The sequence below is a fragment of the Nothobranchius furzeri genome, chromosome 12 (assembly GCF_043380555.1).
Source record: "Nothobranchius furzeri strain GRZ-AD chromosome 12, NfurGRZ-RIMD1, whole genome shotgun sequence".
NCBI lineage: Eukaryota > Metazoa > Chordata > Actinopteri > Cyprinodontiformes > Nothobranchiidae > Nothobranchius > Nothobranchius furzeri.
The window spans coordinates 31,186,312-31,203,121 of record NC_091752.1 but is presented as its reverse complement, the minus strand read 5'-3'; the positions used below and the strand labels follow the sequence as shown (position 1 = coordinate 31,203,121).

The 16,810-nt window shown below is 40.6% G+C and overlaps 1 protein-coding gene across 3 annotated transcripts in view; it reads right to left on the bottom strand.

The window, feature by feature from the left end:
- Positions 1-6,048: 6,048 nt before the first annotated feature.
- LOC107375951 (protein bicaudal C homolog 1) overlaps positions 6,049-16,810 on the bottom strand; it is a 110,474-nt gene continuing 99,712 nt past the window's right edge. For 2 of the 3 annotated variants that reach the window (XM_015944798.3, XM_015944799.3), the window contains exons 14-21: positions 15,659-15,812; positions 15,271-15,430; positions 15,156-15,195; positions 14,883-15,037; positions 14,546-14,708; positions 14,281-14,444; positions 14,017-14,116; positions 6,049-8,846 (exon numbers count right to left, since the gene is read on the bottom strand). In XM_015944798.3, coding sequence (XP_015800284.3) covers positions 8,719-8,846; positions 14,017-14,116; positions 14,281-14,444; positions 14,546-14,708; positions 14,883-15,037; positions 15,156-15,195; positions 15,271-15,430; positions 15,659-15,812 — 1,064 coding nt within the window. In that variant the 3' untranslated portion in view covers positions 6,049-8,718. Of the gene's footprint in view, positions 8,847-10,231; positions 10,310-14,016; positions 14,117-14,280; positions 14,445-14,545; positions 14,709-14,882; positions 15,038-15,155; positions 15,196-15,270; positions 15,431-15,658; positions 15,813-16,810 lie in introns of all 3 variants that reach the window. The other variant, XM_054750308.2, reaches the window with a different exon arrangement.

The following is a 16,810-nucleotide window of genomic DNA, read 5'->3' as shown; positions in this document are numbered from 1 at the left end:
GAAATAAAAATGTAGCTCAAGCCAGAAGATAACCAGCTCATAAATTACACAAAATGTTTAGTTAAAGTCTTAAAGAAATAACGTTTAAGCAATAACGTTTCTAAACTCCTCAAACAGCCTCCAAAATGAGATCATCTCCCCATCTCTTTGGTATTGAGTTGATACATTTTAGAGATTAATGCTAGTCTGTTTTTTCAGTTTAAATCCATCAATGACCACAAACCTGAGGATTTTTGGTTGTTTTTAAGTAGATCAAATATTTTGTTATATAATGTTAATAACGTGATTAAAAATGTAGATTAAAAAGCAACGTGCCCTGTTTTTACAATAAACCTGACCAATTGTTAATCTCAGGTTGTGGCACCAAGGTGCGTTTCCAGGGATGGAATGTAACAAAGTACAAGTACTTACTGTACTTAAATACTTTTCTTGAGGCCTACATTTTTACTTTTACTCCACTACATTTTTAAAACAACTTTGTTCTCCAACTACATATTCTAAAAAGTTTTATAAGTAAAAGTACTTTACTGGCAGCACACAATCTGCACCGGAATGCAGTTCCAAAGGTAATAGTGCTTTAATACACTTCAGTGTCATCTACATACGTCACCTATTTATATGTTAGCTGAAAACTTTTACTTTTAAAGTGACAATGTGTATTGTCCCTGGTGATGGGGGCAGTGCATACCAAAAATACGCAAGCAACCAGTAATTTTGTGCTTAGTAGATCTTACCAATGAATGGACATTAGGGTCAAATATTGCTGCCTAACTTCCAGCAAAATGAAAGCACATCAGCCTCCCTTTCATAACTGGCAACGAATGAAGAGAGAAAATGTGTAAGACAACAATGTTTATGAAAGGTGAAAGTTTTGTAACTGTTTGTTTCAAATCAGTAAATGCATTTTGTTTTTACAGCCTCCCATAGAAGGAAACATGGCGTCTAATATGGCATCGTCCAGAGACTTAGACTCATTCAGTTAGACCTGATTTTTATGGTTCTGTTACGAAGTCGCAAATATTTTTCAACAACTGGACATCATTTAATTTAATTTCAACAACGTTTTGATGGACGTTTCCAGAGCTTAACGGTAAAAATCTTACACTGATCACCTCTTATTTCTTCCCCTTTCATCACATTTTTCTAATCACAATTTTTAATTTTTCATGACATTTTCTAATCATTTTAGATATACAGTCAGGTCCATAAATATTGGGACATAGACACAATGCTAACATTTTTGGCTCTATACACCACCAGAATGGATATCAAATGAAACGAACAAGAAGTGCTTTAACTGCAGACTGTCAGCTTTTATTTGAGGGCATTTACATCCGAAGCAGGTGAACGAGGTAGGAATTACAACAGTTTGCATATGTGCCTCCCACATGTTAAGGGACCAAAAGTAATGGGACAGAATAAGAACCATAAATCAAACATATACATTTCAATACTTGGTTGCAAATTCTTTGCAGTCAATTACAGTCTGAAGCCTGGAACACATAGACATCACCAGACGTTGGGTTTCATCCCTGGTGATGCTCTGCCAGGCCTCTACTGCAACAGTCATCAGTTCCTGCTTGTTCCTGGGGCATTTACCCTTCAGTTCTGTCTTCAGCAAGTGAAATGCATGCTCAATTGGATTCAGGTCAGGTGACTGACTTGGCCATTGCAAAACAGTCCACTTATTTCCCTTCATAAACTCTTTGGTTGCTTTTGCAGTATGCTTTGGGTCATTGTCCATCTGCACTGTGAAGCACCGTCCAATGAGTTCTGGGGCATTTGGCTGAATATGAGCAGATAATATTGTCCGAAACACTTCAGAATTCATCGTGCTGCTTCTGTCAGCAGTAACATCATCAATAAATACAAGAGAACCAGTTCCACTGGCAGCCATACATGCCCACGCCATGACACTTCCAGCACCATGCTTCACTGATGAGGTGGTATGCTTAGGATCATGAGCAGTTCCTTTCCATCTCCATACTCTTCTCTTCCCATCACTCTGGTACAAGATGATCTTGGTCTCATCCATCCATAGATGTTGTTCCAGAACTGTGAAGGCTTTTTTAGATGTTGTTTGACAAACTCTAATCTGGCCTTCCTGTTTTTGGGGCTCACCAATGGTTTACATCTTGTGGTGAACCCTCTGTATTCACACTGGTGGAGTCTTCTCTTGATTGTTGACTTTGACACAGATGCACCTACCTCCTGGAGAGTGTTCTTGATGTGGCCAACTGTTGTGAAGGGTGTTTTCTTCACCAGGGAAAAGGATTCTTCGGTCATCCACCACAGTTGTTTTCCGTGGTCTTCCGGGTCTTTTGGTGTTGCTGAGCTCACCGGTGTGTTCCTTCTTTTGAGAATGTTCCAGACTGTTGTTTTGGCCATGCCTAATGTTTTTGCTATCTCTCTGATAGGTTTCTTTTGTTTTTTCAGCCTAATGATGGCTTGCTTCACTGATAGTGACAGCTCTTTGGAGCTCATCTTGAGAGTTGACAGCAACAGATTCCAGATGCAAATATCACACTTGAAATGAACTCTGGACCTTTTATCTGCTCATTGTAATTGGGATAATGAGGGAATAACACACACCTGGCCATGGATAAGCTGAGAAGCCAATTGTCCCATTACTTTTGGTCCCTTAACATGTGGGAGGCACATGTGCAAACTGTTGTAATTCCTACACCGTTCACCTGATTTGGATGTAAATGCCCTGAAATAAAAGCTGACAGTCTGCAGTTAAAGCACATCTTGTTCCTTTCATTTGATATCCATTGTGGTCGTGTATAGAGCCAAAAATGTTGGCATTGTGTCGATGTCCCAATAGTTATGGACCTGACTGTATGTATATATATATATATATATATATATATATATATATATATATTTTTTTTTTTGAGAGGTACTATATAAAAAGACAAGTTTCTTCTTTCCTTTAAGTACTCTAATATGTGTTCTTAATTAAAATAAATCTTGGATACCTCCACTTCTATTTATGTAATGTTGTAACTCCTTGTGAAAAAAATCAAGTACTTTTTCCATCACTGTGTATTTCCCAAAAGCCAAAGTATTTACTGTAGGAAAGCTCTGGATGAATGACATGTTGGGGTTTGGTCATGTGTCACACACTAGCAGAGGCATTACTTAAGTCACACAGACAGATATTTTTTGTGTGTTTGAGAAAAAGTAAAAGCTCGAATGAGGCAGACGGTGAACACACTGTCCCCTGGATGGGAGCCAGGTATGATGAGGTTAGTCACGGCTCCGGTAGTTGACACCTCTCCCGCTGAGGCAAGCTGCCTGTGAAAACAATATGGGAGGTTCTGGACCAAGCAGGCTGGTCCTTTAATGTCAAAAAGCCCAACACCTCTTTTCTCTGCACTTTAGCTGTCTGTCACTCCCCGTCTCTCACAAAGGAACATAAAACAACCATTATTCATGCTGGGCTCTGAGATTGATTTCCATGTATGAGTAATTGCTCTAAAAAAGGACAAAAAGACAGAATTTAGTTCTCATTTAATAGCTTTTCTGTGCAGAAATAAATGTATTTTACTTTCAGAACGGCTTACTTAATTGGATTATTTTTTCCTATCCAGAGAAAACCCGTACATCAGTAATTATTCTATTATCAAATCTGAGATTTCAACATATTTTTTTCTGTTTATGTTATGAAGAAACGGCACAGACGCCAAAATGAATGTTTTCTTAGCATCCATCCCACACATTAACCTCCAGCTCCTCTGCTTTTACATCCCAATATTTATAACCTAACCAGCGCTGAAGTGTTATATAAACACAAAGGCCTCTTTTCTTTTTTATATTCTTCATCAAGCACCTGCTTAAATTAATGACAGGGGAGGAGAAGCTGAGTGAGTCACAGTTCAGTAGCACCACCTGTTTGTGTTGGAGGCTTGTTGTGTTGTTGGATGAGACCGCTGGAGCAGCAAACGTGTAAACCACAACGGTAATCTAAAATAATTTAGTCTTGGATTTTTTTAAAATTTACACATCCTTTAGCTATTGCATTTCTTCTCTAAGAAGTTGCATTTCAAAGTCAATAAATTCAAAAAAATACTTTTTAAAATATGCAAATGTGTATGCTTAAAAGCACGTCATGCTAAAATAACAATAATCATCTTAATAAAAACCTTCCAGTACTTGTGTAATGTTATCTGTTAAATCCTTATTGGCTAATCTGTTGCCGAGTAACCATTCTGGGTGTAAATTTAAGAGGCAACACTGCCCCCTTGAGGTGTTCAGCAGCAATGACAACTTTTATTTTGCACTGGAAATGGAAAAGATAAATAAATGAAGACAAGTGATGGAGAGCTTTATAAAAAGGAGTAAGATTAATATTTTTAGAGCTAGAAACAATAGACAATTTGTGCAACAAAGACAATTTCTTACTAGATAATTTTATTTAATAAGATAATAGAAACCAGTTATTTTCAAAAAGGTGTGATGAACAGGATAAAATATTAACTGTGTTATTTTGATAGAATCCCTCTGGGATTAATAAAGTATTTTTGAATTAAATTGAATTGAATAATTTTCTCTGATTAAGCAGATGCTATATTTGCAGATTAGCTTGCATCTATAAATGCATATAATCAAAAACACATTCATTTTAGGGGCAGCAGCACAGGAGGTAGAGCAGGTTGTCCACTAATCAGAAGGTTGCAGGTTTGCTTCTGGCAGAAAACCCCGCTGTTGTGTCCTTGGGCAAGACACTCAACCCCCCTGCCCGCTGGTGGTGGTCAAAGGGGCCGGTGGCACCCGTGCCCAGAAACCCCACCCCTGTCAGAGTGCCCCAGGGCAGCTGTGGCTACACTGTAGCCCATCAGCGTGTGGATGAATGAATGACACACTGTAGTGTAAAGCACTTTGGAGTCCTGACTGTCAAAGGCGCTATGTAAGTTTTTTTGAGCCAGTATGTGCTAAAATGACCCTTTACAGATTTATTGAAATGCCACTCAGATCTCCCACTGCCCTCTTCGGCCAGAATACCGCATTTGCAACTTCAGAGTGGTGGTCCGGTCTATTAGAAAAAATGGAGCTGAGATATTGTCTGGTTCCAGCACGTTTCCCAACCCTGGTCCTCAACACACACAATTTTCCATGTTGCCCTTTGAAACATCAGTGTTTCCCTGCTGCCACACACCTGACTTAATAACAGGCATCTCCAGCACTTGATGTCCTCCTGAGTAGGCAACGTAAATCAGGTGTGCTGAAGCAGAGATGTGGAAAACATGCAGGTCAGTGTGCCTCGAGGACCAGGGTTGGGAAACACTATTAGATCATGAACACAGCTGATTTGTTTTATTTAGTGATGCACTGCTCCTGTAGACACTAATGAAGGCTGTGGAGGTATTCCAACTTTCAGATTAAGGTGTTAAAAAACAAGTAAATAAGTTTCACTTTTGCTTTGACCACAGATAATTAATAACAAACACTAGGGGGTGCAAAAAGTAAGCAAAACTGTTAAGTGTGCCTATAACTGTGCAGCTAAATGTCCTCCCTTAGGCTGATAAACCGGTGGTAGTTTCATTTCTTTGTATCTTTGCCCTTTTGCAGGATGGGCTATTGTTTTTGTGCACAGCTTATGCGCTGTGTGCATGTGAAGCTTCAAGAAGATTTACATGTTTGTTTGCACGTTTTGAAAAACTTCTGATCGACGACCATCTGGCCTGCTGTAGACAGCTCAAGCATGGCCTCAGTTTGGAGGAACAGATTCATGATTCTGACTGAACATTCAAACCAGTGACAAAGTGATTTATGCAAATGCTGTTTTAACATTTAAATCATCAAAAAATATACATTTGTTATATTTATGATCTTTCATCCAGAAGTAGTGGCTAGCACTGCACCTACATAACCAAATGAATAACCATTTCATGTAAAACCTATGGTGGTAAAAGGCAACAGCCTGAACTAAGTTGCTTCAAGGCAACCTAGCCTACGGGAACTCAGCATTCCTCTAAATGAGCTAGCTTTATCTTTTCACAAAAACAAAAAAATAGATTCATTTCAGAGCAGAAAATGAACACCTTATGATTTTGTATACATTTATTTCCACCTCAATATCATTTGAATGTTTGAACAAACAGTTTTTTTTATCATTTCCTGCTGGGCAGTTTCCACCAGATGAAAGTGTTCTGCTTCTATTTGCACAACCATACAATCAGAATAACAATAGCATCAACAGATGGCACAGTGAACAGAGCTTTGGCCTCGTGGCAATGTTTCAACAAGTTCTTACCCAGAACAATGTGCAGAAATGTACCTTTTATCACACAAAATACTGGCTGCATTAGAAACGGTAAGACATACAGATACTTCCTCTAGTGGTTTACATTTACTTTAAATGTACCATTTGACCGCAGTACAAAGATTCCTTCATTTGCATCCCTATTGTGAACAGGAACCAATACGACAAATCAAAGACATAATTGTGAGACGACTGAAATGCTGGTGGTAAACCGTCCACTGATACGTGTTCAAGCTGCAAGAACACGCATTAATAGATCTCCACTTTTATAAGTCAATAACCTCTATCAAACGCATCTAAACGATGCGAGGGAAGAAAACAAATGTCTGCTAGGCAGGAACACGAGTCGCAGCACTGGGGAAATCAGTGCTCAGGAGTCTGGATGTAGAACCATGATGAGTGGGAGCATACTGGCCCCGGGGGTTTCCTCTCTGGGTAAAGAAGCCCTCTCTACATGAGCTTTAACCCTCTTCATCACATCTTAAGACTTTAAATGAAAATAAAAAGAAAAGCTACCTGGTCTGCATCAGCAACCGTGTCGGAATAACATTCAGCTTTGCAAATGGCTGAAATCAGAAAGGAAAATAAAACGGTTGAAAAGTGATTCAAGGTGAACATCATGAAAGGAATCTTCATGAAAAAAACTAATGGATGTAAAATCCTGTCCTAATTAAGTTTGCAAAGATAAAACATCCATGCCTCCATCTACCTTTAAGACTTTAGCTTTCGATTAAACACATAAATTCCTCTTTGTTTTTACGCTGAATGTACCGGAGTTAGAAACACAAACAAAAAAATAAAACACTTAATTGCACTTGAAAATCCTCTGGATGTCAGAAGATCGTTTGGCTTCTAAAGTAAGATCTTCTAAAAGAAAAGAAAAATCCAATAAACTTCAAATTAAAGATGTTTGCTTTTCCAACTAATGTGGCTGAACATCTACAGGAACACAGAGAAGTTAAAAGATCTGATGATAAGCACCGTTTCTTGCTTAATCCTGTAACTTTAATAAACTCTGCCCAACAAGGTTTTAGGAGCCTTAGATTTCCTGACTGATAGATGAAAACTCCAGATTTGTGTTTGTTTTTGTCTTAAATCTGAATCCTTTCAGTAACTTTCCCCTCTACGTTTGCTACTTTCAGAAATTCTCAAATGAGACCGGCTTGTCTGTGAACATATTGCTCCTTTGTGTGGAGAGGAAGGTCAGACCCAAATATTAGTCTCTTACTGAAATATCTCCCTGCTGAAGAATGAGTTATGTGCATTGGCACTTTGTTCTGTTATTAGAGCTTTCCTTTCTTGAAATGGAACAAAAACTTTAAAGGGGGGTGGGGTAAAATGGCACGCAGGTCTTGGCTTTACACCTCACATACCAGATACAAGCAAACTAATAGTTAAAGCAGACCGAGTGGACTCCAGGTGAGCATTACTGACAATAACAATACACGATAAAACAAAATTCACTATGAACACAAAGTAAAGCAGAGAAAAAGGACTAATGACACGATCAGATTCACCAAACAGCTGCTGTCTTATGGCACAGCCATACCACGGATCCACAGATTTAGGGGCAGAAAAAAACACAAGTAAAACATAACTAATCACTAAAAACTGAAGAAAAAAACATTCATAAACATATAAAAATACATATGTAAACTGATTACCAATAAACATTCCACTCATTCGCCTAAAATGGTAATAAAAACTAAACGTAAAATCATAATGCGTAATAAGTACAATAGATTTTATTTCCCTTGCTTTGGTCTTGATATACAGACAAGCTGCTGTTTAACACTGACCTCTAATTAAATCTCAACCAATCAACACGCTGAAGGCAGCGAGAGGTCAAAGGCCATGGCGCTTCCCTTTGGTTTCATTTGTTAACGTCTCTTTTGAACTTTGTTTAATGGATCTCTAATCTCGGTGGCCAAGTGCTTAACTCATGTTTGGTACAAAATGCAGCTGTGCTTTTTCCTCTTTATAAAAAATGTAGTTTTTATGACTTCGGTCTAAGGAGTAAAGGCTCTCGCAGACAGAAACCTAGTAATAAAGTGCATGTCACTGATACAAAAGCATAATTTAATGCAGGTAGTATCAATCTGTAAATTGATTGTACTAATCATTCTGCCTGGTCCCTTTATGCAAAAAGTGGACGGAAATACTGGACAGTACCTTTTCTCCAGAACCACAACAACATCCTTCATATGTAAATTCTCCAGATAGATTCAATTATTCTAAAAGGAGTCAACACTGAACCACTTACGTCTGAGGATTCCCTTTTTCTAGTTGGCACTTCAGGTAAAATTATGGCTTTTTAAAAATATGTTTTTGCTTTGTTTTAACAGTCTTTAATCAGCCGAAGCTCAAAAAGGGCAAACACCTGCTGAAAGGTGGGCAACAAGTAGATTCCGGTCTTCATGGATGGTTTTAAGAGGTTCCTTTGGGATGGACTACCACCGCCCGCTGACGCTGGCCACGTCAGCGTGAAACTGCCGGGAAAGCCGTCCGCTCGCGCCTCCCTCTAGGAACGAGGACCTGATGGGTGGCTCAAATAGCTTCCTCCGGTTCTTGTTTAGTTCTGTGAACAAAAACCAGCATCAGGAAAACGTGATCATGTCATGATCTTTGAAAATTCTGTTTAAAATGGTGGATGATGCTTCTCTTGTTGCTCCTTTTACATGCAGGGCCGTTTAAGGCATTTGGGGGTCCATGGCAAAATAGACTTGGGAGCCCCCACTCCGCGTGCTCACAGGGACCATACTGTTTTTAACCTTTATTTACCCAGGAAAAAACTCACTGAGATTTAAAACCTCTTTTTCAAGGGAGTCCTGCAGCAAACAACACATAAAATATTGACAGACTGTTTAAGTCAGGAATATTCAAAAAGTTATTTTCTGTCTAGTCCAACGCTAACTGTGGAAATCGACACATCCCAGAAGCGACACGCGGCAAAAATAGAACCTGACCCAAACTTTAGTGGCGCGCCGCTTCTGGGACGCACCTGGAAATTGCCACATTGCTGCTGGTTTGAAACGTCCCATAGACTATAATGGATTCTATTCGAAGCAGTGACGCTTTGCTGCCATTCCGCGCCACTGATGCTTTTAGTGTGAAACCGGGGTTAGAAGGAAGGTTACATTTTGTGATTGTTTCACTGTATAATTCTCACTTATTACTCCTTTAAGTTCACCTAAACTTTATCAAAAGTTTTTTTTTTTGGGGGGGGGGGGGGGGGGGGGGGGGGGACAGAGCAAATACCCTGTATAGATCATGCATAATACTGCAAGCTTGATGTTTACATTTCAAAATTTGCAAAGAACTCACCACCATCCCATAGCCAAAGGGCAATGTGGCGAGCTTACACAGGTTTTTGTTGCAATTAAAAACAAAAACAGTAACTGTCTGGGGCCCCAGGCCAGCTCAAGGCCCGAGGAAATCGCCTCGTTTCACTCTTATTGCGATGATCCTACTTACAAAGTTAATCAAAAGTATGAAAAAAATAAAATAAATAACCCTCAACCAAGAAGTTTGTTGACATTTTTCACCAAACCGCAACTGATCAACAATGACAAGAAAATTTGATTCAATTCGCCACAGAACTGCTCACATCAGCAAAAGCCCTCTTTGTGGCCACCTGGTTTTAAACAGCAGTTTGCTCAAAGAATGTCAGAAGAGCACAATGGCATTTTAAAATTATTCACATGATAGCAGCGTTCTGTCCCTGCCAGGATAAACTTTTGCTGTAAGTCCTGGAGAGGAGCAACCCGCCGCAGCAGCTCTTTATATTGGCAGGCCGACAGGAAGCTTAAAATCTGTATAAGAAGCAAAAATTCATAAAGGACAAGCAAGAAATGTGCATATGTCTGTTCTGAGGGCCAAGGCCCGGTCAGCGGAGGGGAAAGTTCACCCATACTTGAGGAAAAGTCAAAGTGGAAAACTCCATCCTAATAATCAAAGTCTCACCCTGGCTCAGGTTTGATGTCTGGACCTTTTACAGAAAACACCATGACTCCTGCTCCCAGAGTAGTCTTCCAGCTCCAGCTTTAACAAATGTCCAACAATGATGTCAGTAACGGAGTGCAACACCCACCACATTCACATTAGATCAAGTGCAACAACAGAATCTAAATCAGCATCAGGAAGGCAGCTGTAGCAGCTGGAGACTCATCCAAGAAGAATTTAAAGGAATTGCTAAAAAAAAAAAAGGTTGATTTTGATGCGACTTGCTCTTTAACCAAATCCCAGTCACTAATGCTTGTGCAAATGACTGAAATTTGTTTTAACGTTTTTTCAAGTTATAAAGCTGCATAATTACTGACCCTTTGCACGTGATGTCACGCTGCTCAAGGGACCGCCCCCTTAGTCATTGTGGACAGTAGAAAGATTGAAGCTAGTCAGAACAAGCCAGTTTGTCGCCTTTTATTTCGCAGTAAAGTTATAATAGTTTGCTGGGTAGAGTGTAATGGTATAAACTCTACTTGTCTTTTGTTTAATGAGTTTGATGGAATGAACCACAGCGATCAAAGAAATAGCCTTCAAAGTATTTTTGGTTTTGCAGCAAACGTGATTTACTGGGTAACGTTCATACATCTCATGAGGAAGACAGGGACTGACTGATTTAACCCTCTGGGAACCAGGGTGTAATTTGCTGTTTTTGACAAATATAGATTTTTCCTTTGTGTTAAAAAAAAAACTACTGCTTTATTTGGTGTCAGTCTTTTCAGCACAACCTGGACTGTATGAATTTATACTTATTTTTTATATTTGGACATAAAGGATAATATTATTGGTCCTTAAGTCACTCAAAAACATAAAATTTGAGTTAGAAAAAAGTTAATTTTGTTACTGTGAAACCAACAAACATTTATGATGAATGTTTTTTATAATTTAGAATGGCAATCTAGACAGTAAATGTATTAAAAATATGAATAAATATAGCAAATAACATTCAAAAAATGTTATTAGCAGGAAAATGAAAAAAAAAGTACATTTATTTACACAGGTCAAAAAGATGCCAGAAAATATTTAATTGTGCCAAAATAAGTTACAATTATGCTAATTCCTTATAAACATTTGAACAAATATTTATTATTTACATGAGATTTAGATTTTTTTGTATTCCAAGATAACTCAGTTTATTTGTGCCACTCCAAGAAGCAGTTTCTGTCCACTAAGCAGAGGTGCATCAGGCCTGGCTTCTCCGCGTAAGAAAAAACAACAGAAAACATTATTTGGACTAAGGGAGGAATAGCTGGACTGTTTTTCTCTATGGCTAGAACCTGCTTGCTCCTGACAAACCTTTAGTCCCTCTCCTGTCTTCTAAGCATCACAGAGGGGGCGGGGCTTTGCCTCACTCCTGGAGACAGAGAAATTATACTGGTGTGGTACGAGAGCAACTTCTTCTGTGCCTGCCAGGACCTCATTCTTCTTGTTATGACCCAGCATCTCTTTTTAGTGTCTAAAGCCCTTTTCAGATTGACATTCCGGAATATGTGTGGACAATTCAGTCCGGTTTTAAACCAGAACTGTGTTTTCAGACACACCACTTTTGTACCGGAACTTGTCCTTTCGGCTGCCTTCACACAGCAGGGAAAAGTTCCAGATGTCTGGGGGTGGGGTGGGGTGGGGGGAGATCGGACTCATGTTAAGCATAATTCTGCGCACACGAAGATGCATAAGACCTGGATGATGGCGCTCAATGGTTAAAGGAATCATGGAAGCGGTGTGATGCGCTCCGTCGCGCGTCTAGACGGTACCGTAGGAGGTGAGCTGCCATGGTTCGCCGCATGCTACAGGAGCGAGCTATCTAGGAGCGCACAGCGTCCCCCGGTCCCCTCCCCCTCCTCCCTGTCCGGAACTCGACCTCACCAGTCTGAAGCAGCCACCTTGTCCGTAACGAGTCCAGACCTGTTACTAGGGGCATCGTTCGGTTTAATTACGGAAAACGTTATCCGGATGTTTGTATTCAGACACAAAGGTCTTACGGACAGAGTTCTGAACATTTCCATTTTTCATGGCCTGTCTGAAGGGGGCTTAAGAGGAAGGATTGATCCACCACATTATTATCAAAACCCTCAATGTGGCGTTAAGACTTCAAGCTGCGAGTCTCACTCTCCTGTCTTCCAGCTAAAAAACAGCTGAGCTGCTGGGCATTCATACATAAAAACACACTCAACTACATGTGAATAATACTCTATTCATCACAGATCGCTCCAATATCTAGAGATTTCCATCAATGTCCGTCTACAGTTTACCGCGCTCCGTGACAGCTCATGATCATGGTTTTCACAAATTCTCTGATAGTCTAAAAAAGGTTGTTTTAGTTTAGTATAACTCCGCTTTTACCAGGCCTATTAACAAAATGTAAAAACTGTGGTGTAGGTTATAATCTCTGTTATAAACCTGAATTGAAACTGAAAGAAAATGAATCTCAGGAAAGTGGAGTCTTGCTGCTACGGCATCCCAAATCATATCTGTTCAAAAAATGCGGATCTGTGTCCATCAACCCCAGGGGGTTAACCAATGAAAGCCAGAAATTGATTTTAATTTTCTCATTTTAACCATACTTTAAATCTTATTTTTTTTTTAAATCTTTTTTATATTTAAAATTTTTTCTTGAGAGGTGGTGAGCTGCAGCAGTGACTGCGCTCGGGAACTATTTGGTGGTTTAACCCTTCAATCCAACCCATTAAAGCTGAGTGTCAAGCAGGAAGGCATTGGGTCCCATTTTTTAAGTCTGGTCTGACCCGACCGGATTTGAACCCTGACCTCCCAGTCCCAGGGCAGACACTCCGATGCACCTGCTTCAGGAACTAGAATTAAGCAAAGTCAGAGCTGAGCAGAACACGACAGGATTTGGAGTCTTATTTCCTGATATTTGGACATCTCACTTCTGATTGGATAACAGCAACACAACTCCACCACTGACTCTTTTTACTTTGCATGTTGATGTTTGATCTCCACAAATAACTTAAGCCTGAAGGAGTTTTGCTGTGTGGTGGAGTTGCTAATGCTAATGGGCAACTTCCACTAGTCGAGACGTCCTCTGCCGTTTCCTGGACGCTAAACTAACAACAGCCTTCCCCGGCGGGAGTCAAAACGGTGAGCTTTTCAAATCCTAGAGTTTCACCGTCTATTTTCTATTGGAAGCTAATGCAGGAGATGGATGCAGAAGACCATTTTCACATTCAGCCTGCATGTTAAACTCAGAGCGACCAAATTTGAATATCTTTGTGTTGAAGCGGTCCCGATTAAAGCTTGTACTCTCTTTCCCCAGTCTTAACTCCGTTACTACCAGCCATTTTCTGATCAGAAAGCGCCTGACTGCCAGCGTTTTTGATAATTTTTACTGTTTTTTGAAGTGTCATGACCATGAAAACATCAAAACTACAAAAAGAAACAGTAGACTCACTTTTTACATCAGGAAAAATCGGCATGTTTCTAGCTTTTTCCATTCTTTCAAAATCAGTTTTTTCCGGTTTGCGCCTCGCTTTTTTCATAGCGGCGTCAAAAAATGATCTAATACATAGATTGTCTGCTTCCTGATCATGGCACACACACGGGTGAAGATCAGCTTTAGAGCTGTGCTGTTTACTTTCAAGGTGCGTGGGCTCGTTCCCAAACCAAAAATGTAATTGACGACTAAAGTAGTCAATGGCAACGGGAAGTTGGATTTAGAATGATGACTTTAGTCATCAATGGCAGTGAATGAGTTAAAGGGCTACTTCAAGTGACTAAATTATTTGTACCTGAAATGGCAAGCAGCATTTTCCTACGGGCACCGAAAGTGGTGATTCCTAGTTCCTTCAGGTCCTGGTCTGTTAGAGTCAGAAATGTCTGGAGGTCGATCTGAAAGCAGCAACATTTATATTTATTATCTCTGTAAACACAAGTCTAGAGGGCTGCAGAAACAAACCTTGCATGAGCACAGAAGAGAACTAACACTGTAACCATGTTCAGCCCAACAGACTTAAAGTTGAAAGAAAATTTCATCCAAAGGGGAGCCGTGCTACCTCTTGTTGCTGGAAGACGTCCGTGTACTTCCCCAAACCCAGCTTGCTGAAGAGCTCGGGCAGATCAGAACCTTTCAAGGATGAATTCAGGTTGCAGCCATTGCTGCCCGTTACTGAGGAAATTGAGTCCATGTAGTTGCTGCTGCTGAGGTAATGTTCTGCAGCTGAATTACAAAATAAAATAAAAAAAAGAAACCCCAGAAATAATTACAATTTAGTTGCTTAATGATGATATTTGCACTCAAGATGCCAAAAATCTACCGACCAGATTTGTTCTGCTTCCTCTTCGGACTGCTGACAGCCGAGGGGAACTCCGTGTGGTTCGTCAGGCCGTTTCCGGTGCCGTTTCTCTCCCTCCAGTTGTCCGAGTCGCTGCCACTCCCAATGCCTTCCCGACTGCTGGATCGAGACAAGGAAAGCGGGGAACCCTGAGACGAATTATAAACAAGAGAGAACCAAAATGAGTCATTCTGAATGAAAAGGTGCTGAAATCAAATCAACTGCTAAATCAATGTGCTTTCTGCTCACAGTGAAAGTCAAAGACAGGATAAAGGAACAAATAATAACGAGAAAATATAATTTAAGTAATTTTTATGCCTGACCTCGTATGTGGTAGTCATGCTGGGTTTATAGGAGACGTGATTGGCTCTTCGCAGCTCCTTGATTGTCTCAGCTGGCATGGACTTTGAGAAGCCCAGACCGCTCCAGGTGTTAGTGGGTGTCCTCACCTCTGTCACCACGGGTTTCTTTAACATCGCTGCCGAGCAAGGAACACACAGATCATACCAAACAATAATAATAAAAAATACCTTTTTTGAAGAGGAGAAAAAAAATTCTCTAGAATTTGTGATATTAGATGATGAACGCTAACCAACCTTTGGTTGCCAACAGCTTTTTCTGTTCGTAGTCAAAGGCCTGAAAATGCAGAAAAAAGCTTGAGTCCTTTTAAGCATGTTTTTGGTGTGTATGTGTGTGAGTGAGTGGGTTTACCTGCATGTTAGCAAAAGTCGTCTGTGGAGCCAGCCTGATTCTCTCCCTCTCGTTTTGCTGTGCAGCCCTTTCGGCTGCCCGCTCGCTACCCGGCGCCCTCTTATCTGCAACGGGGCTGTCTGACGAGCTGGACTCGGCGTCTGACAGCAGACAGTCAGAACTGTTGGAAGTGCCAAGGAAGGGAAATCAGTCACCCACACTGATAACGTTATTCCCAAATGTTCTGACTGTACAGCCCTAAACATCCATCAGTGTAAACTTTTCTGGCCCAGAACAAAATAGTCTGTTTATCATCCACCAAACATCGTTTAGTCCAAACTAAAAATGACCAGAAAGATGCTAAACGTGAACATAAGGAGCTGGGAGTGATCTGTAGATAGAAACATACTGTAGATGGGAGTTTTTGGTGCCCTGCAGGAGCTCCACAGCCTGTCGCTTTCCCGATGAAGTCTTACATGAAGCCAGCATCTGTTTCAGCTCACTGCCACTGGCTGAATGTGAAGGGCTTCTTGGCATGCCCACTTCCACAAACGTATCAGAGCCTGAAGGAAACAAACACTTTGGTTTTTGCACTGCATTTTATGTTTAAAAAAGAAAAATCTGACAAATGTTTAAAATTTGATCATGTTTTAAGTATTTATAAAAAAATTCCTGTTTGAGCCACACAGTTTTGCTGTAGGGGTCACAGCAGGGCCACTCAGTGTAAATGAGCTGGTGAGGCTGGATTGGATCTACACAAAATAAAATGTGACAAGTCTCATTTTGAATAAAAGCAGCACCAGTGATTACGGTGGATGTCACCTGCTTTTTTACCTGCAGATGAGTGAATGCATGCACAAGAATAAATGAACGTGCATGAAATAATATGATGTCAGCCCTCTGTGGTTTTTGTGTTTGAACAAATCCTCTAAGGTCATACAATCCGCAGTGCAGAGGTGAGAGTCGGACAAGAAAAGCCAGTCCAAACACATTCTGGGGCACAGGAGGAGGTGAGACCGAGGGGGGGGGCGGACTACCAGGACACACTAGGCTGAGGGGGGGGGGGGGGGGGGGGGGGGGGAAGAGGGGAGAGAGAGAGAGAGAGAGAGAGAGAGCTTAGAAAACAGCAGGGAAAATGGAGACGCGTGAGAGTGAATGTTTGAGGGAAAAACCGCGAGTGTAAGACACAGAGGAAATGAAGGCCTTTCTGAACCACTAGGAGCCCAGCAGTTAATCTGTCTCCGTTCCAATAAGCACAGTCGGAGGGAGCGTGAGGTTAGGTGGACGGTGCGGGGAAGCAGAGAGAAGTTAATTCTACGCATTTTTCCTCCGTGTGGTTTTCAGAACAACATAAATCTCAAGTGGAAAAGCGTGATTTGGACATTTATGTGTGGTCTGGAAGGCTGAGTTCGAGCAAACCGGAGCTGAAAATGTTAACAACTTTAAATTTGAGTCCATTCAAGGTTATAAAAGCCCATAAATCAGAAGCCTGTGTTAAACTTGAAAACAAAGAAGAGGGACCACCGGACAGAGCAGATATTATGAATGGGAGGCTAATACT